The sequence below is a fragment of the Mercenaria mercenaria genome, chromosome 1 (assembly GCF_021730395.1).
Source record: "Mercenaria mercenaria strain notata chromosome 1, MADL_Memer_1, whole genome shotgun sequence".
NCBI lineage: Eukaryota > Metazoa > Mollusca > Bivalvia > Venerida > Veneridae > Mercenaria > Mercenaria mercenaria.
In genome coordinates, this window is record NC_069361.1 from 100,651,931 (window position 1) to 100,674,336 (window position 22,406).

The following is a 22,406-nucleotide window of genomic DNA, read 5'->3' on the forward strand; positions in this document are numbered from 1 at the left end:
ATTGAACGTAAACATGCATCGTATGATTTCTATAAACTTTGCGTGGGTTGAATTTTGCAGTCCGTAAACGGATAAATTATCGGAAGAAGAAGCTCTTACTGGTTTGTTTAGTTACTACTGATATTAAAAATGATTTTAATTCTTATTTTTCGAGAAATAAACAAATTGGCGAAACATTAAATTGTATTTTCTTGTAGTTTTTGAAATCGAAAGTAGATCGTCTATGTTTGGCTGCTTTCACGAAACGAAACAACTTTTTTATGAATAGATTTAAATAAGAGGTAATTTAACCGTAAACTTCAATGTCAGATACTGCCAGTTGCTGCTAAATGTCTTCGTATCATCACAATTTGTAAAATATATTGTTGAAACTGGAGAAAAGTGTAATCGTATCCGGATATAATATTTTGGGTAAATATCGAGCTGTGTTATGAAATTTTAAGAAAAAAAACTAAAAACAAACTGAAACTGGTAGACTATACTGTCAGTACATCAATCATTAGCCGACTCAGGCCCTTCAGGCCTTTGATTTCTTTTTCTAGGTCAATTACCAACCTCACTGGGTCAAGTTCCATAACTCTGACATGTATTTTGAGCAAATTATGCCCCCTTTTGGACTTGGAAAATCCTGGTTAAAGTTTTACATGCAATATACTATCTCCAAAACTAATGCAGATATTGAATTGAAACTTCACATGTGTCTTCGGGGTTATAAAACTAGTTGATAGCAGCAAGTCCCATAACTCTGACCTTCATTTTGGCAAAATTATGCCCCCTTTTGGACTTAGAAAATTCTGGTTAAAGTTTTGCGTTCAAGTACATACAGCTATTACTAAAAGGCATATAGATTTGAAACTTATTTTTTCTTTTTCTAGGTCAGTAACCAACCTCACTGGGTCAAGTCCCATAACTCTGACATGTAATTTGGGTAAATTATGCCCCCTTTTGGACTAAGAAAATTCTGGTTAAGGTTTTACATGCAAGTTACTATCTCCAAAACTAATGCAGATATTGAATTGAAACTTCACATGTGTCATTGGGGTTATAAAACTAGTTGATAGCAGCAAGTTCCATAACTCTGATATGCATTTTGGTCAAATTATGTCCCCTTTTGAACATAAAACTCTATTGATATTTAACATTTTGGGTAATATTTTCCTGCTTCTTGGACAATATTTCGAATAGTCGAGCTTGGCTGTCTTACGGACAGCTCTTGTTTTTTGTGATCCGTCCGTCCGTCAACAATTTCTTGTCTGCACAATAGAGGTTTCATTTATGATTTTATTTTAACCAAACTTGCACACAACTTGTATCACCATAAGATCTCGGATCCTTTTTGAACTGGCCAGATCCCATTATGGGTTCCAGAGTTATGGCCCCTTAAAGGGTCAAAATTAGCTATTTTGATCTTGTCTGCACAATAGCAGCTTTATTTATGATTTGATTTTTACCAAACTTGCACACAAGTATCACCATAAGATCTTGGTTCCTTTCTTGAAATGGCCAGATTCACCCATTGGTTCCAGAGTGATGGCCCCTGAAAGGGCCAGAATTAGCTATTTTGACCTTGTCTGCACAATAGCAGCTTCATTTATGATTTGAATTTAATCAAACTTGCACAGAACTTGTGTCACCATAAGATCTCAGTTCCTTTCTTGAACCGGCCAGATCCCATTATGGGTTCCAGAGTTATGGCCACTGAAAGTGCCAAAATTAGCTATTTTGACCTTGTCTGCACAATAGCTGCTTCATTTATGGTTTGATTTTAACCAAACTTGCACACAACTTGTATCACCACAACATCTTGGTTCCTTTCTTGAACTGGCCAGATTCCTTAATGGGTTCCAGAGTTATTGCACCTTAAAGGTCCAAAATCTGCTATTTTGGCTTTTGCAACCATATAGAGACTTCATTTATGGTTTGATTTGATACAAACTTCTAAAATATTTTCAACAACAATAAATCTTGGATTCCATGACGAATCTATCAGATCCAGTTGTAGGTTCCAGAGTTATTTTATATATGATTACCTCCCCTGATTGTAATCAAAATGGATTTATATCAGTAAGTCCATATAGGACTTATTTGAAATTTCATTATTGTCATTAGTTGGACTGAGACAGTCGGGGTAGATAACTATGGACATATTTTCTATCAAATTACCTCCCTTTCTTTCAAATTAAAATAGGTATACCTCCATAACTAATGAAGATACTGATCTGAAATTTCATTTCTGTCAACAGATGGACTTGGAAGTTACATATTGACTGAATTTATGACAAATTACCTCCCTTTATTTTTTATCTAAATGAATACACCTTAGCAGCTTCTAATGAGATTGGTTTGAAACGTTATTTATGTCTTCCATGGAAAGAAATAGTCATATTAGATAACTCTTGATTGAACATTTATCGATATGAATACTTTACTAATTATGTCTCCCACCACACAGTGGTGTGGGAGACATATTGATTTACTCCTGTCTGTCTGTGTGTGTGTCACAAAGCTTGTCCGCACTCTAAGTCGAACATTTCTCATCCGATCTTCACCAAACTTCAACAAAATGTGTCTCCCAATAAGTGTTCGGCCAAGTTCGATAACTAGCCAAATCAGCCTAGGCACTTCGGAATTATGGCCCTTGAATTACCAAAAATGGATCCATTCATCTAGACCATCAAGAGAAACTAGTCATTTTTCATTCGACAGCACTGTCACAAAGCTTGTTCGCACTCTAAGTCAAACATTTCTCATGGGATCTTCACCAAACTTGAACAAAATGTGTTTGACTATAAGACCTCGGCCAAGTTCGATAACTAGCCAAATCCGCTCAGCCACTTTTGAATTATGGCCCTTGAGTTACTGATTGGATCCATTCCTCTAGACCATCCAGAGAAACTAGTCATTTTTCATTGGGCAGTTCTGGGAGACATGCGCTTTTCTCAAAAGCATCTCTAGTTGTATAGTTGTATAGGCTTGTACTCTGTATCTTCTACATGCATATACCAATGCATGATTACCTCCCCTGATTTTAGTAAAAATGGATTTATCTGGAAAAATATTTGTAGAACTTATTTGAAATTTCATTATTGTCTTTAGTTGGACTGAGGCAATCAGGGTAGATAGCTATGGACTGATTTTATGTCAAATTACCCATTTAAAATGGGCGTATCTCAATAACCAATGAAGATACTGATTTGAAATGTCATTTGTGCCATCAGATGGTCTCGGACAGTCAGGGTAGATAACTTTTGATGTTTAATTTGCTCAGTGTCAAAACTTGATCATATCATTTTGAGCAATGGTACTCAGGTGAGCGATATAGGGCCATTATGGCCCGTTTGTTTCGTTTTCGAGATCAATTACCAGCCTCACTGGATCAGGTCCCATAACTCTCACATGTATTTTGGGCAAATTATGCCCCCTTTTGGATTTAGAAAACTCTGGTTAAAGTTTTGCATGCAAGTTACTATCTGCAGAACAAATGCAGATATTAAGTTGAAACTTCACATGTGCCTTCGGGTTTATAAAACTAGTTGGTAGCATCAAGTCCCATAACTCTGACTGCATTTTGGTCCAATTATGTCCCCTTTTGAACTTAAAACTCTTTAGATATTTTAACATTTTTCCTGCTTCTGGGACAATATTTCGAATAGTCGAGCATTGACTGTCTTGCGGACAGCTCTTGTTAGCTCACCTGAGCACAAAGTGTGAGCTATTGTGATCACCCTGTGTCTATTGTCATACGACTTGCATCGTGATTCGTCTTTTGTTTGATCTTGATAAATCTTGGTCAGAATATTACACTCATATTTTCTCGTAGGAGTTTATTACCGGGTCATTTAGGTCAGAAACTAGGTCACTAGGTCAGTTGATAGGAAATCTGTGTTAATGCTCTTATGAGGCCACATTTTCTGCCTCATCTTTATGGAACTATGTCAGAATGTTTGTCTGTATAAAATCTAGGACAATTAAAAAATGGGTTACCTCGGGTCAAAAACTAGGTCACTAGATCAGAACACAGAAATATATTTCTTTCTGTTTTCAAATGTGAATGATATTTTATTGGATGCTAGACAAACATTTAATGATAAACATCTTTATAATATCATATATCAATGTTATACCTCATTGGCAGTTAATGTGAACTGTTTCGTTGTATTTTATCAATTTGATTGTAAGACATACTCATGCCTTTGATCTTAATTCAGAAATTAAAAATGCTAGAAGTGTTTGCAAAGTTTATGTTACAAACTTGATGAAGTAAAATACAGTTCTATATTAGTCATAAGGGCCTCTGTTGCCAAGTGACTTTGTATCTCTTGCTTCCCACTGATGTAGGTTTGAAACTCGCTTTGGGTTTAGAATTCTTCATGTGTAGAAACTGTCCATCTAGCTTATTGAAAGTCTTTGGTTTTAGCCAGATGCTTGCCTAAGGCTGAAACATACCCCGGAGGGGTACCTGGAGTCTTCATCCACCAATTTAAGATTGAAAATAGCCAGACGACCTAAATTATGTCTGTGTGACGTTAAATCATCATTGTCCTGTAGGAGTTACGCCCCTTTGCTACCTGAGTTAAGCTGTAGTAAAATACAGATTTACTGTTGTCCTTGGGTGGGGTACCTGGGAGTCTTCCTCCACCAACTAAAGATTGAAAATAGCCAAACGATCTAAATTATGTCTGTGTGACGTTAAATCATCATTGTCCTGTAGGAGTAACGCCCCTTTGCTACCTGAGTTAAGCTGTAGTAAAATACAGATTTACTGTTGTCCTTGGGTGTTATGGCCCCTTTTCCCACCTAAATAAATATTTAAAACTTTAATTCATATTTAATTTGCTGATTCTGTTCTGTCGTTGATTTCGCATGAACTCTAAAAAAAGTTATTTCATTTCTTATATTTACATTATATTTTCTTTCTGTTTGTAAACAAGATTATATTATAAATTGTACACATTTTTTGTTGCATTTAACATTAAAATCAGCTTCCCGGCCATTCAATTCACCAGATGGAACAGCTGCGACATCATCTATGGAATGTTCGCCCAGAATCTCCCCGGATGTCGTCAAAACATTATCACTATGCACAATTGTTGTAACTTTGGCGCTTTTCCTTTTGCTGTTCATACAAAATGAACGTCATAATTTTCAATGGAAAAGAATGGGGCCAATGTAAATATAACTATTAATATATGTCATTTGTTTTTTTATTCCAGTATTATAAAGATGGTAACAAAAGACAACAAAGAAGATAGGAGACGAGTGGAAAAAGCTGTAGAGGCAACAGGATTTAAAGCTTCAAAAGTATGTCCTTTTAAGCTAATTTGAGTTGGTTGCTCATTATGAGGTATAAGTCAGAATAAACCGTGGAAATATTTGTGTTAGAAAAGTTTGAGTTTCCAGTTAAGTGATAATTTAACAAAAGGGATAAATATTGAGTCAAGCCACAGGCAGTTGAAATATTTTTCAGCATCCAAAAGTAAACTTTTCAATTGAATGCTTGACCATATCACTGCGGAACTAGTGCATTATGTATGCTGTGTAATTTTCAGTACTTCTTGCCTGTGAAATATCTACCCAGATTGCAGGTTTCAAAATTACATAAATAAACTACAGCTATTTGAAATTTATATACTGGTGATGTATTATTATATTAATATATGGTATTATTATGATTTATCTTTCAATTCTTGGAATTGTTTATCTTAGATTTATAGATTTAGTTTATACATCCTTATTTCAAAGAAAAAAAATCTGGGTTTCTTAAAATAAAAATGTACATCCTTTTAATATTTACAGTATCATATTAAATTTATCAGCCTAGCAGGAAACAATTTTCAGTGATATAAACTAGCTTTATAAAAAGAAAATAGAGGATAGCATAAAATGAAACAGAAGAAAATGTAAACTTGAGTCACTCTTAAGCCGGTAGCACAATAAGCCTTTTTGCTTTTTGTCTTCTGATACTTATTTTAAATAACTTCATGAAATTCTCATACAAAATTTCATCAAATTTGGTATGATATTTGTTGGCAGTGATACCTGTCCAGTAGAACAAGAAGGAATAAAGTGCATATACAACAGTATGAAATCTTTAGTACAAATAGAAATGCAAAATTGTAAATTAAATACACTGGGACCCCGTTATAACGCTGTCATCGGGGTCCAAGGTTCGAGACCCGCGGATCTAGCGGGGTTTAATTTATAACGCGGGTTGATCGTATCAGCGGTGAATGCAATACCCCACCCATCGGTAATGTATTAGACGTATTTTGGACGCTGTTTTATGTTAATAAGAAATAAGAATCATATAAACGGGACATTTATTTACCTTAAATGCTACTGAAAAATACATTAAAAGAATTATAACGCTGTGTCATCTTCTCATTTTGTCGTGATTCTAAAAGAAAGTTGAAATTGTTTATCCCGGAAGTAAACATGTATAACGCTGTGTGAGGAATGCGCTGTCATGAGAATTACATACGCAATGCAATTGCACTAAAAGAGAAAAAACGCGGACAGTCTTAGAAAAATTATTTTTAATACATGAAGAAAATCGATAAATAAGATAGAAAATTGTTAAATCGCCGTCGTTAATATACGCTATTAAAAAGGGAGAACATTCTCAATATGGCTTTCAGTGCGTCGAATCAAAGAAGTATAAAATACCAAAGAGCTATAAAAATACTTTATTTTTATAGCTCTTTGGTCGAATCTTCGCAAATTCCGACGAACTGAGAATGATAATTATGAAAAACGGCTGCATTTTATTACAAAACTGGGCCTGTTGTTCGGTTTTAATTTACTCGAGTGTTAATGTCATCCACTTAATTGGTGCAAACTTAAACGGTTTGATAGTTGACTGACCGATCTTCCACGCTTGTTAATGCAAACAATCTAATTTTGACACGGTACTGATTGCCTAATTGTCACAGGTCTACATGTATTGAAACTTTAACAAAGGCGATACGCAAACAAGTAAGCTAGCAGACGATTATTGATATTGATATTGATCATCACAGTTGTCATGGAAAGGTGTTAATGTACACGTACATGTAGTTTTAACGCTGGGTTATGATCAAATTAAATAACATCTGCGGATTATTATTATTATTATTTTTTTTTTTTTGATTTTTGATTTTTTTTACCAGATTTGGGAGCCAAGACGATACAGCGTTATAACGAATACCGCGGTATATCGAGAAGTGTTATAACGGGTTTCAAGTGTATTTTGCCATAAATTTCATATGACAGGTACCGTATTTTGGTGTGTATAGGTCGCGGTAATGTATAGTCCGCATCTAATTTTTGTTCTGGAAATGGTCGAAAAATTTAAGTTCTAGCTTATTATTCGCAGTTAAATTTCGGATTTTTTCCCCAGCAATATTTACCGGCAAAAAAGTTATGGCGGCGGCCATATTGATGCTGTGGATTGAATTATTATCAGAACCTAATTGGTGGAAATCGGACAGTGTTACTTTCGATCCCAACCGTTTCATACCAACAGTAGTATCGGTAACAGACTACATCAAAGGAAAGCGGCTTTTTGACACTAATTGGCAGCAGTCGGTTTGCGTTTACATTTTGTAATTATTCAAGTTAAAGTGTGAATTGTTTGCCCAGCAATTATAACACCTTTCTGTGTCATGTAATTAACCGCGTTCTTTTGATTCTGAGTAAAAGATTAACAAAATATCTCTTTTTTGGATTGTTTTTCTTTTATTTAAAAATCAATAGTAAAAAATTATCTTTCAAGTTTTTTAATACGCTAAGAATTAGTATAAACAATGTTTGGAATGGAGGACGGATCTGTCCGGATTTTATCCAACCCGGAGTACATGTCAGTGGCGTCCAGTAAAACGAAAGTAGAAACAAACGTAATTCAGACTGCAAAAATGTCTTTGAATTAAAGTCATTCATAATTTTAATAGTCTGTTTAAGTTATTTACGATATATTTTATTGAAAGTAACCGCTATTGGCTGAAAAGCCGCCGATATTGATATTTTTTATCCATTTTGTTCGTTCGTAACAGATGCACGTAATTTTATGAGAGCTACGGTCGAAAATTGGCTCGAAAAAAATTCTGCTGGCAATGTTCTGTCGTATAGGTCGCAGGAACTTTTTCAGGCAGCAAAATGGGTAGAAAAAGTGCGACCTATACGCACCAAAATACGGTATGTTTTTTAAAAAAGAATAGTTCAGTTATGAAGATAATGTCCTTATTAACCAGGTTTTCATAGAAAACCAGTTATTATGTCTCCCCCAGGAGACATATTGTTTTTGCCCTGTCCGTCCGTACGTCACACTTCATTTCCGAGCAATAACTGGAGAACCGTTTGACCTAGAACCTTCAAACTTCATAGGGTTGTAGGGCTGCTGGAGTAGACGACCCGTATTGTTTTTGGGGTCACTCCCTCAAAGGTCAAGGTCACAGGGGCCCGAACATTGAAAACCATTTCCGATCAATAACTAGAGAACCACTTGACCCAGAATGTTGAAACTTCATAGGATGATTGTACATGCAAAGTAGATGACCCCTATCGATTTTGGGGTCACTCCATTAAAGGTCAAGGTCACAGGGGCCCGAACATTGAAAACCATTTCTGGTCAGTAACTTGAGAACCACTTGACCCAGAATGTTGAAACTTCATAGGATGATTGGTCATGAAGAGTAGATGACCCCTATCGATTTTGGGGTCACCCTGTCAAAGGTCAAGGTCACAGGGGCCTGAACATGGAAAACTATTTCCGATCAATAACTAGAGAACCACTTGACCCAGAATGTTGAAATTTCATAGGATGATTGGTCATGAAGAGTAGATGACCCCTATTGATTTTGGGGTCACTCTGTCAAAGGTCAAGGTCACAGGGGCCTGAACATTGAAAACCATTTCCGATCAATAACTAGAGAACCACTTGACCCAGAATGTTGAAACTTCATAGGATGATTGGTCATGCAGAGTAGATGACCCCTATCGATTTTGGGGTCACTCTGTCAAAGGTCAAGGTCAAGGTCACAGGGGCCTGAACATGGAAAACCATTTCCGGTCAGTAACTTGAGAACCACTTGACCCAGAATGTTGAAACTTAATAGGATGATTGGTCATGCAGAGTAGATGACTCCTAACGATTTTGGGGTCACTCTGTGAAAGGTCAAGGTCACAGGGGCCTGAACATTGAAAACCATTTCCGGTCAGTAACTTGAGAACCACTTGACCCAGAATGATGAAATTTCATAGGATGATTGGTCATACAGAGTAGATGACCCCTAATGATTTTAGGGTCACTCTGTTAAAGGTCAAGGCCACAGGGGCCTGAACATGGAAAACCATTTCCGATCAATAACTTGAGAACCTCTTGACCCAGAATGTTGAAACTTCATATGATGATTGTTCATGCAGAGTAAATGACCCCTAATGATTTTGGGGTCACTCTGTTAAAGGTCAAGGTCACAGGGGCCTGAACATTGACAACCAGTTCCGATCAATAGCTTGAAAACCTCTCGACCCAGAATGTTGAAACTTCATAGGATGATTGAACATGCAGAGTAGATGACCCCTATTGTTTTTGGGGTCACTCCGTTAAAGGTCAAGGTCACAGGGGCCTGAACATTGATAACCAGTTCCGATCAATAACTTGAGAACCACTTGACCCAGAATGTTGAAACTTCATAGGATGATTGAACAAATGCAGATCAGATGACCCCTATTGATTTGGGTCAGTCTATTAAATGTCAGGCCACAGTGGCCTTTCAGTAAAATCATTTTTTGGTAAATAACTTGAGAACCACTTGACCTACAATTGAAACTTAATAGATGATTGGACTTGCAGAGTAGATGACCCCTATTATTTTGAGGTCACTGATCAAAGGTCAAGGTCACAGAAGCCTGAACAGTGACTTGAGAACCCTAGCCAGAGTGTTGAAATTTGCGGATGATTGACATGCCAAGTAGATGATCCCTATTGCAGCCAACCATCAGTGTCTCTTGACTTTTGCTCCTAACCCCTATTGACTTCTTGCTATAGACTAGCATGGGGAGACATGCGCTTTTTACAAAAGCATTTTCTAGTTAGATTGGGTATGGCGTCGGGCTGGCGGGCTTCCGTCAAACTTGGTTTCCTCACAATAACTTTAGTTTGGAACAAGCTATAGACACCAAAATTGGCCTGTAGATAGATGGTAAGGAGACAAAGGTTGGGATTGCATTTGGGGTCATTTGGGTCATGTTTAAGGTCGCTGTTGCTAAAAATAGAAAAATTAGTTTCCGCACAATAACTTAAGTTTGCATTGATATATTGAAATTAAACTCGGCCTACGGGTACCTTATACAAAAACCAAGGTTGGGATTGTATATGGGGTCATTGAAGTTCAAGGTCAGGATAGCTTATTTAATCTTCAAACTTAGAAAATTCAACAGTGGCGCAGTGGTCTGGAGAGTGTTGGGCAAAAAGCGGGATGGAACACGAAGGGTGTTGGTTCAAATCCTGCTGAGATCCAAAAATTTTTTTTTCTTTTTTTCTTATTTTTTTTGTGATAAAAAGGTCATTATCAGGTTACATTTACTAAAAATAGATTTTTTTCCTCTAAAAATAGATTTTTTCTCAGTGTGATCATCAAAAAGGTGGTTTCCACTTTATAACTTTAGTTAAAAATATATTTTTTTCTCAGTGTGATCATCAGAAAGGTGGTTTCCACTTTATAATTTTAGTTTGGACTTACATACTGCCACCAAACTTTGTGTACAGCAAGCTTATCTGGAAAATTAGGTTGATATTTAGGGTGACTGTTACTAAAAATAGAAAAATGACTTCCACTCAATATCTTTAGTTTGGGTACATTTATTGTCAGTATACTTGGTGTGTAGATAGCATTTATCAAACACAAAAGGTTGGGAATGTATTTGAGGTTACTTTGATCTGGATCAAGGTCATTGTAGCTAAAATTAGAAAAATGTGGTCATATTTTGAAAAATAAAAAATAGATTTTTGTGCTGTGGAATGGAAGGGTGTCAGTTCAAATCTCACTGAGATCAAAAAAATTTTTTTTAGCTCACCTGAGCAGAAAGTGCTCATGGTGAGGTATTGTGGTCACGCTATGTCCGTTGTTTATGTGTGCATGCGTCTGTCCGTGCATGCGTTGAGTCGTCCGTTGTCAACATTTGTGTTTAAACGACATCTCCTCCAAAACCACTGAATGGATTTTGATGAAACTTGGCCTGGATGTTCCTTAGGTGGTCCTCTACCAAAGTTGTTCAAACGATTCCGCTTGGTTGCACATAGGGGCTGCTAGAGCTAAAAATAGAAAACAACATCTCCTCCTAAACCGATGGTCCGATTTTGAAATAATTACACACAAATGGTCCTTATGTCACCCTCTACCAAGTTTGTTCAAATTGTACTGATTCATCAAAAAACATGGCCACTAGAGGGCATGGTCACTTTTTCCCTATATGTATTTGTGAATCTTTAAAATCTCTTGGTGAAACTGCTTGCCCGATTTAGAATAATTTTACACAAATGGTCCTTGGTGACCCTCTACAAAGATTGTTCAAATTATTTCGATAGTCAAAAACATGGCCGCCAAGGGCGTGGTCACTTTCCCAATATGTATATAGTGGAAACTTTAAAATCTTCTTGTGAGAAACTGCTTGCCCGATTTCAAATAATTTTAACACAAATGGTCCTTGTGTGACCTCTACCAAGATATTCAAATTATTTGATTTGTCAAAAACATGGCCGCCAGAGGGCGTTGTCACTTTTCCCTATATGTATATAGTGGAAACTTTAAAATCTTCTTGTGTGAAACTGCTTGCCCGATTTTAGAATAATTTTATAGAATAAATAGAATAAATTAGAATAAATTTAGTGATCGCCCTGTGTCCATCGTCCGTCCGTCCGTCCGTCCGTCCGTCGTCAACAATTTGACTGTTAACACTCTAGAGGTCACATTTTTGGCACAATCTTAATGAAACTTGGTCAGAATGTTACCCTCAATAAAATCTTGGACGAGTTCGATATTGGGTCATTTGGGATTAAAAACTAGGTCATCAGGTCAAATCAAAGGAAAAGCTTGTTAACACTCTAGAGGTCACATTTTTGGCCCAATCTTAATGAAACTTGGTCAGAATGTTACCCTCAATAAAATCTTGGACGAGTTCGATATTAGGTCATCTGGGATCAAAAACTAGGTCATCAGGTCAAATCAAAGGAAAAGCTTGTTAACACTCTAGAGGTCACAATTTTGGCCCAATCTTAATGAAACTTGACCAGAATGTTAATCTAGATGATCTTAAGGTCCAGTTTGAATCTGGATCATGTAGGATCAAAAACTAGGTCACCAGGTCAAATCAAAGGAAAAGCTAGTTTACACTGTAGAGTCCACATTTATGACCTTATCATAATGAAACTTGGTCAGAATGTTAATCTTGATGATCTTAAGGTCAAGTGTAAATCTGGGTCAGGTGGGGTCAAAAACTAGGTCACTAGGTCAGATCAAAGGAAAAGCTTGTTAACACTGTAGAGGCCATATTTATGACTGTATCATCATGAAACTTAGTCAGAATGTTAAACTTGATGATCTTTAGGGAAAGTTTGAATCTGGGTCATGTCGGTCAAAAACTAGGTCACCAGGTCAAATCAAAGGAAAAGCTAGTTAACACTTTAGAGGCCACATTTATGACCACATCTTAATGAAACTTTGTCAGAATGTTAATCTTGATGATCTTTAGGTCAAGTTGAAATCGTGGGCAGTTGGGGTCAAAAACTAGGTCACTAGGTCATATCAAAGAAAAACCTTGTTAACACTCTATAGGCCACATTTATGACTGTATATTCATGAAACTTAGTCAGAATGTTAAACTTGATGATCTTTAGGTCAGGTTCGAATCTGGGTCATGTCGGGTCAAAAACTAGGTCACGGGATCAAATCAAAGGAATGGCTAGTTAACACTTTAGAGGCCACATTTATGACCATATTTTAATGAAACTTGGTCAGAATGTTAATTTTAATGATCTTTAGGTCTGTAGGTCAGGTGAGCGATACAGGGCCTTCATGGCCCTCTTGTTTTTTTTTTGTTTTTTTTTTTGAAAAGCGGGAGAAATATGATTTTCGTTGGGAGACGGGAGGCAAGGTGAAAACATCGGGATTTTGACCCTCCCGCGCGGGAAATCACATGTATGTTTAGGGTCAATGACCCTCTTGTTAGCTCACCTGTCACAAAGTGACAAGGTGAGCTTTTGTGATCGCGTGGCGTCCGTCGTCCGTCGTCCGTGCGTCCGTCCGTCCGTCCGTCAGTCCGTAAACTTTTGCTTGTGACCACTCTAGAGGTCACACTTTTCATGGGATCTTTATGAAAGTTGGTCAGAATGTTCATCTTGATGATATCTAGGTCAAGTTCGAAACTGGGTCACGTGCGGTCAAAAACTAGGTCAGTAGATCTAAAAATAGAAAAACCTTGTGACCTCTCTAGAGGCCATATTTTTCATGAGATCTTCATGAAAATTGGTCAGAATGTTCACCTTGATGATGTCTAGGTCAAGTTCGAAACTGGGTCACGTGGGGTCAAAAACTAGGTCAGTAGGTCTAAAAATAGAAAAACCTTGTGACCTCTCTAGAGGCCATATTTCTCAATGGATCTTCATGAAAATTGGTCAGAATGTTCATCTTGATGATATCTAGGTCAAGTTCGAAACTGGGTCACGTGGGGTCAAAAACTAGGTCAGTAGATCTAAAAATAGAAAAACCTTGTGACCTCTCTAGAGGCTATTTTTTTCAAGAGATCTTCATGAATATTGGTCAGAATGTTCACCTTGATGATATCTAGGTCAAGTTCGAAACTGGGTCACGTGGGGTCAAAAACTAGGTCAGTAGGTCTAAAAATAGAAAAACCTTGTGACCTCTCTAGAGGCCATATTTCTCAATGGATCTTCATGAAAATTAGTCAGATTGTTCATCTTGATGATATCTAGATCAAGTTCGAAACTGGGTCACGTGGGGTCAAAAACTAGGTCAGTAGATCTAAAAATAGAAAAACATTGTGACCTCTCTAGAGGCCATATTTTTCAAGAGATCTTCATGAATATTGGTCAGAATGTTAACCTAGATGATATCTAGGTCAAGTTCGAAACTGGTCACGTGGGGTCAAAAACTAGGTCAGTAGGTCTAAAAATAGAAAAACCTTGTGACCTCTCTAGAGGCCATATTTCTCAATGGATCTTCATAGAAATTGGTCAGAATGTTCACCTTGATGATCTCTAGCTCAAGTTTGAAACTGGGTCACGTGCGGTCAAAAACTAGGTCAGTAGGTCTGAAAATAGAAAAAAATTTGTGACCTCTCTAGAGGCCATATTTTTCGCGGGATCTTTATGAAAATTGGTCAGAATGTTCACCTTGATGATATCTAGGTCAGGTTCGAAACTGGTCATGTGCGGTCAATAACTAGGTCAGTAGATCTAAAAATAGAAAAACCTTGTGACCTCTTTAGAGGCCATATTTTTCAAGAGATCTTCATGAAATAGGTCAGAATGTTCACCTTGATGATATCTAGATCAAATTCGAAACTGGGTCACGTGCGGTCAAAAACTAGGTCAGTGAGTCTAAAAATAGAAAAACCTTGTGACCTTTCTAGAGGCCATATTTCTCAATGGATCTTCATGAAAATTAATGAGAATGTTCAGCTTGATGATATCTAGGTCAAGTTCGTAACTGGGTCATGTGCGGTCAAAAACTAGGTCAGTAGGTTGAAAAATAGAAAAACCTTGTGACCTCTCTAGAGGCCATATTTTTCACGAGATCTTCATGAAAATCGGTGAGATTGTTCACCTTGATGATATCTAGGTCAAGTTTAAAAGTGGGTCACGTACCTTCAAAAACTAGGTCATTAGGTCAAATAATAGAAAAACCTTGTGACCTCTCTAGAGGTCATATTTTTCAATGGAGTTCATGAAAATTGGTCAGAATTTTTTATCTTGATGATATCTAGGTCACATATGCTCAAAACCTAGGTCACTATGACAAATAATAGAAATAACGACTTCATACTCAGTTCAACACTGGGTCATGTGGGGATAGGTGAGCGATTCAGGACCATCATGGTCCTCTTGTTTTAAAGAACCTGTTGGTGTGATGCAATTGAAAACCTGGTTTTCATGGAATTTCCACGTTTCTTGTTTTAGAAAAAGAAAATGGTGTCATAATGAAAGCATTTTATTATATGACAGCACAAATAAATTTTATAGTGCTTTTTGTGCCCCCCCATGAGTGGTGGGGGCATATAGATTTGCTCTTGTCCGTGCGTCCTTCCGTCCGTGCGTCCGTCTGTCCGTCCGAAGTTCGTGACACGCCTAGCTCAAAAAGTAATGAAACCATGCACGAGCCTTTTTCATGATATGAACTTGCACACCTCCTATTTTTCATCTGGGTCCGCCCCCTATTTCTAGAGTTATGGCCCTTGAAATAGTCAAAAATGCACATTTTCACCTTGTGACATGCCTAGCTCAAAAAGTATTTGATATAAATTGATGAAACCTTGCATGAATCTTTATCATGATATGAAATTGCACACCTCCTATTTTTCATCTGGGTCAGCCCCCTATTTCTAGAGTTATGGCCCCTGAAATAGTAAAAAATTGCACATTTTCACCTAATTACACTTGGACCCCGTTATAACGCTGTCTTCGGGGTCCAAGGTTCGAGACCCGCGGATCTAGCGGGGTTAAATTTATAACGCGGGTTGATCGTATCAGCGGTATATGCAATACCCCACCCACCGGTAACCTATTTTGGACGCTGTTTTATGTTAATAAGAAATAAGAATCGTATAAACGGGACATTTATTTACCTTAAATGCTACTGAAAAATACATTAAAAGAATTATAACGCTGTGTCATCTTCTCATTTTGTCGTGATTATAAAAGAAAATTGGATTTGTGTATCCTGGAAGTAAACATATATAACGCTGTGTGAGGAGTGCGCGGTCGTGAGAATTACAATTGCACTGGGGGTTTATGTAACTAAAAGAGAAACGCGGACAGTCTTAAAAAAAATAATTTTGAATAGATTTACACGAAGGAAATCGATAAATAAGATAGAAATTTTTTAAATCAGCGTCGTTGATATACGATATTAAAAAGGGAGCACATTCTCAGTAAGGCTTTCAGTGCGTCGAATCTTCGTTATTTCCGATGAATTGAGTGTGATGATTACGAAAAACCGCTGCAGTTTATTATAAAATTCGATTTTTTATTCACTCAAGTGATCATGTCATCTGCTTAATTGGTGCAAACTTAAATGGTTTGATAGTTGACTGACCAATGTTTCACGCTTGTTACGCAAACAATCTAATATTGACACGTTACTGATTGCATAATTGTCACATGTCTACATGTATTGAAACTTAAACAAAGGCGATACGCAAACAAGTAAGCTAGCAGACAATTATTGATTTTTGTAACAGTTGTCCATGGAAAGGTGTTAAAGTACACAGGTACTTGTAGTTTTAACGCTGGTTATGAACAAATTAAGTAACATCCGCGGATTTTTTTTTTTTTTTTTTTTTTTTTTTTTTTTTGATTTTTTTTACCCTCTAAAATTTGGGCGCCAAGGCCATACAGCGTTATACCGAGGACTGCGGTATATCGAGAAGCGTTATAACGGGTTTCGAGTGTATGTGCCTCACTCAAAAAGTATTTCATGTAAATTCATGAAACCTTGCTTGAGTCTTTATCATAATGTGACCTTGCACACTTGGCATTCTTCTTGAGAATTTTAGCATTTATAACAGAGTTATGGCCCTTGAAATTGCCAAAATAGTGGATTTTTTGTTTGTGATGCTCATAGCTCAAAAAGTATATGGTATAGAATAATGAATCCATTCCATAATTTTTTTTTGAGGCTATACCCTATTAAGACTGCAAACATTTGAATGATTTCTCCTTATTTGTGACAAATGTACCAGTGGGGGGCACACCCTGTGTACTACAGACACATTCTAGTTTTTCTCAAGTTTTGCATAGCACAGACTGGACGAGCAATTTATATAAGGAGTTGTGTAATAGAGCAAAATATTGCGATATTACATTTCTGTATGTGGATAATTATATATAGTAGCAAGTATTGCGGCCTCTGTGGCTGAGTAGTGAAGGTCATTGACTTCAAATCACTTGCCCCTCAAGGATATGGGTTGGAGCCTTGCTCTAGACATTGAATTCTTCGTGTAAGGAAGATATCCAATTGAAGTGTGGAAGGTCGGTGTTTCTACCCAGGTGCCTGCCCCTGTTTTGACATACTTCTAACATTTTCAGTTTGCCCAAGGTTGATACAGAATGATGTAGTCATTACATAAGGATGGTTTTTTCAGTGTTTGTTCTTTGACCTTGTGTTGATTTTATGTCTGGTCGCTATAGAAACGTTCCTGTATATATAGCAGATGCACATATGACATTGTATTTTTTGCAGAATGATACCATAGATCCGAACAAGTTCACATTTGATGATTTCTTCACATTCTACAGACATTTGGTGGGTCGGACAGAGTGTGATAAAGTGTTTGATGAGATGTAAGTGGACTGTGTATTCTTGTTAGATTTCTAGGGCTAAATTTGTTTTGCAAACACTAGAGTCAAGTCACGTTGGATTAACAAAAATAACACAGCGAACATAAAACAAGTGTAGCAAAATTAGGCCTAAATCTTTCTCTCCATTTTTCGGGGAGTGAACAAGAACATGATGTCACAACATGGCAGAATCGAAAGCTGTGACCATTACAAAGACCACTGGACTGATTTTATCGATAAGTAGTCTAAGTTTGATTCATCATAAAATATTAAAACATATCAGAAAAACTGAAAATCTGTCCTACATGGTTTTAACAAAATTTGGTGTATAATGCAAGAACTATGAATGCTGTTCTGGGGGTTGGTTTAGACCAATTAGTGTGACTAATGGGCATGTGTAAAACGTATCACACATGTTTATAAAATCAACACGAGTGCAAGCAAAACAAATACAGCCTTTAGAAAAGAATATGTTTCTTCTAGTTTTGTGAAGAAAGTGAGTGTAACTGAATACATATTATACATACTGAATATTATATACTCTGTAACATACAAAATCTTATTTTATGAAAGTCAGCTTTTGCTAACATAACAAACTAAACCCTTATTATGCTAAATTTGTATAATGAACTTGTTCATCTTCCAATTTAAACAGTACCATTAACTGTTGTTTTTTTATTTTAGCTCACCTGAGCACGAAGTGCTCAAGGTGAGCTCTTGTGATCACCCTGTGTCTGTTGTCGTCCGTCCGTCGTCAACAATTTGACTGTTAACACTCTAGAGGTCACAATTTTGGCCTAATCCTGATGAAACTTTGTCAGAATGTTACCCTCAATAAAATCTTGGACGAGTTCGATATTGGGTCATCTGGGGTCTGAAACTAGGTCACCAGGTCAAATCAAAGGAAAAGCTTTTTAACACTCTAGAGGTCACAATTTTGGCCCAATCTTAATGAAACTTAGCCAGAATGTTACCCTCAATAAAATCTTGGATGAGTTCGATATTGGGTCATCTGGGGTCAAAAACTAGTTCACCAGGTCAAATCAAAGGAAAAGCTTGTTAACACCCTAAAGGTCACAGTTTTGGCCCAATCTTAATGAAACTTGGTCAGAATGTTACCCTCTATAAAATCTTGGATGAGTTTGATGTTGGGTCATCTGGGGTCAAAAACTAGGTCACCAGGTCAGATCAAAGGAAAAGCTTGTTAACACTCTAGAGGTCACAATTTTGGCCCAATCTTAATGAAACTTGGTCAGAATGTTACCCTCTATAAAATCTTGGACAAGTTCGATATTGGGTCATCTGGGGTCAAAAACTAGGTCACCAGGTCAGATCAAAGAAAAAGCTTGTTAACTCTATACAGGTCACAATTTTGGCCCAATCTTAATGAAACTTGGTCAAAATGTTACCCTCAATAAAATCTTGGACGACTTCGATATTGGGTCATCTGGGGTCAAAATCTAGGTCACCAGGTCAAATCAAAGGAAAAGCTTGTTAACACTGTAGAGGCCACATTTATGACTTATCTTCATGAAACATGGTCAGAATGTTAATTCAAGGTCCAGTTTGAATCTGGGTCATGTAGGATAAAAAACAAAGTCAACAGGTCAAATCAAAGGAAAGCTAGTTAACACTGTAGACGTCACATTTATGATCATATCTTAATGAAACTTGATCAGAATGTTAATCAAGTTCAAATCTGGGTCAGGTGGGGTCATAGATTATTGTTTTTATTCACCATTTGTATTGCAATTGTTGCTTTGTCCGCGGAAGGCCTAGAATGTTGTCTTTACTGACTGCGTATAGCTTGATATGTTGTTACGGGATGTTGTCCAACTTCGCATTCGCTTTGTGTATTGTTCGGTATGATGTCGAATTGTCGAAAAACAGATAAATATATGAAAATATGTTGAGGTAATTTAAAAAGTTGATTCATTTGAATAACTGAATGCAATATTTGAATGGGAAAATAGCTGATAATATTTTTTTCCTGGTCATGTAAAGAAAGTAGTTGAAAATATAGCTTCTGTGGGGTAAAAACCCTTGTCTAGGGAGTAGTTATATTAGTATGAATTTTTACATAATTGTGGCTCTAGGACTCAAAGATAAGCCATTTAACTTAATCCACTCATGTGCCGGACCCCTACGTATAAAATGCTCTCTATCATATTCTAAAATAGTAATAATCTTTATGTCACATCAAGTGTTGATATAACCTTGAAATTAAACACTTGTGCATCATTGAATAGCACAAATCTTGACAAAGTCCACATATGATTTATACATGTAAATATGATGTACTGTCAGTGTTGAAATTATCTTCCCAGTGATATATCAATCTAAAAGTTGTTTGCAATTTTTGCCATTTAAATTTTAAAACTAAGGCAAGTGCACTTGATTGAAGATTATGTACTTCAGTATGAAAGAGTATTTCCGATCAATAACTTGAAATCTACTTGACCCAGAATGTTGAAACTTCGTAGGATAATTGGACATGCAGAGTGGATGACCCCTATTGATTTTGGGGTCACTCTGATAAAGGTCAAGGTCACAGGGGCCTGAACATGGAAAACCATTTCCGATCAATAACTTGAGAACCAATTTACCCAGAATGTTGAAAATTCATAGGGCTTGCAGAGTAGATGACCCCTATTATTTTTGAGGTTTTAGATCAAAGGTCAAGGTCACAGGGGCCTGAACATGGAAAACGGTTTCTAATCAATAACTTGAGAACCATATGACCCAGAATGTTGAAACTTAATTAGATGATTGGACATGTAGAGCAGATGAACACTATTGATTTTTGGGTCACTTGATCAAAGGTCAAGGTCACAGTGACCAGAACATGGAAAACGGTTTCTGATCAATAAATGGAGAACCATTTGACCCAGTACCTTCAAACTTCATAGAATGACAAAGTAGATGACCCTTATTATTTTTAGGGTCACTTGAATAAAGGTCAAGGTCACAGGGGCCTGAACATGGAAAACTCATTCCCATCAATAACGTGAGAACCACTTGACCCAGAATGTTAAAACCCTCATAGGATGTTTGGACATGCAGTGTAGATGACCCCTATCGATTTTGTTGTCACTCGATCAGAGGTCAAGGTCACAGGGGCCAGAACATGGAAAACCGTTTCCAGTCCATAACTTGAGAACCACTAGGCCCAGAATGTTGAAACTTGGTGGAATAATTGGACATGCCGAGTAGATGATCCCTATTGCAGCCAACCATCAGTGTCTCTTTGACTTTCGCGCCTGTCCCCTATTGTCTTCTTGCCTATTACTACTATGCATTGGGGAAGACATGCGCTTTTCTACAAAAGCATCTTCTAGTTTAGTCTGGTATTGTCAACAAGTAACATATGACCAAACAGTGACAGGAAGTAGTGGGGGGGGGGGGGGGGGAGCAAGTTATCAGCAGTAATTCCGTATAAGAACAGTGTTCAGTGAATATACCTCCTCTTACTGATAACTAACTCTACACTCTAATTTCTTGATTTCGGCTTAGTCATTGAAAAATATGATTTATTTTCAGCGGTGCAAAGAAGAAGCCATATTTGACGTCCGAACAATTTGTGAAGTTTCTCAACAATGAGCAGAGAGATCCACGTCTGAATGAGATCTTGTATCCATACTACACTCAGAAACAGGCCCTCGAGCTTATACACCAGTATGAGACGAAACCAAATATGTCGGCAAAAGGTATTGTTTCTTAATTAACTAAAGTTGATAAAGATGCCTTTACTAAACTAACATTTCACCGCTTTTCAGACATCCAAGGTAAGCAGGAGAAGTTGCTAACAGAATAGACAACGTTGAGGGAATAGAGATCTATCACTAATACATTCAGTTATTACTAGATATTTAAGTGAGATGGCAAGGTTTATTCATAATTTCACCCGTTAGTTAAATGCTTACATATGAAGTTGGTATGGTAAGACAGAAGTTTTGTTTAGGTATAATGTAGAGCTACAAGTGGCTCGATTATCTGTAAACTTTTTATATAATTATATTTTACATACTTTATTTCATATGCCAATCATATCAAATGTAATTTTTGTAAGAACAAGTGTTATGATTTAATGTTAGTTTATGATCAAGGCATACAATCAAGATGTCTGAAAATACATTTTTGAGAAATATTCACAACATACTCAGAAGTAGTAGGGTCTTCATTATCATCATTGTCTGTTAATCTTGTCTTGCCATAAATGTTTGATAATTGTATGAGGCTTGTGCTAAGACTTGGAATGGATCTGAGTGCAAAAATGGTAATTCTGGCTGCCGGCTAAACTCATGCTTTATCTAGGCACATTGTCTGCACAAAACCTTTGTCCCAGTGTCTTCCTGCACATGGTCTATGGACCATTGCTTCTAACAATGACTGTCTGACTGACAGACACTGTGTTGCTGTCTGACTGACAGCTGCTATGTATGGCTGTCACTGATAGAAGCTGTGTGTGGCTGTTCTGTGCAATTACCTCCCTTGCATGATGTCTTTTGTGAAAATAATGACAAATGGGTTTAAATTATTTATATACTTCAGAAAAGGGTTGCATATACACAAGTTTTGCTATTGGTATTTTACGAATGATCAGATAAGGGAATATGATTATTCCAAAATGGGCTAAAATTTCAGACCTGGAGGTTAACGTAACTGAAGTAAAGTTTCTTGATTTTTCCCCCATACAATTAAGTGCAAAATTTCATCCTAAAGATAGGTTTTTTTTTTTAATAACCAGCATAGTTGTACATGCGACTCCTCTTCCATGTAAAGATAAAATTATGTATGAAAAATTCCTTATTTTTATCTTGACTTTTCAAGGTATAGCTATTCAACTCATCCTTCT

General features: G+C 36.9%; 1 protein-coding gene across 6 annotated transcripts in view; it reads left to right on the forward strand.

Moving 5' to 3' along the window:
- LOC123528820 (1-phosphatidylinositol 4,5-bisphosphate phosphodiesterase beta-1-like) overlaps nucleotides 1–22,406 on the forward strand; it is a 223,829-nt gene that overhangs the window by 94,811 nt on the left and 106,612 nt on the right. For all 6 annotated transcript variants that reach the window (XM_053518674.1, XM_053518644.1, XM_053518665.1 and 3 more), the window contains 3 exons: nucleotides 5,214–5,301; nucleotides 17,454–17,554; nucleotides 21,092–21,258. In XM_053518674.1, coding sequence (XP_053374649.1) covers nucleotides 5,214–5,301; nucleotides 17,454–17,554; nucleotides 21,092–21,258 — 356 coding nt within the window. The remainder of the gene's footprint in view (nucleotides 1–5,213; nucleotides 5,302–17,453; nucleotides 17,555–21,091; nucleotides 21,259–22,406) is intronic.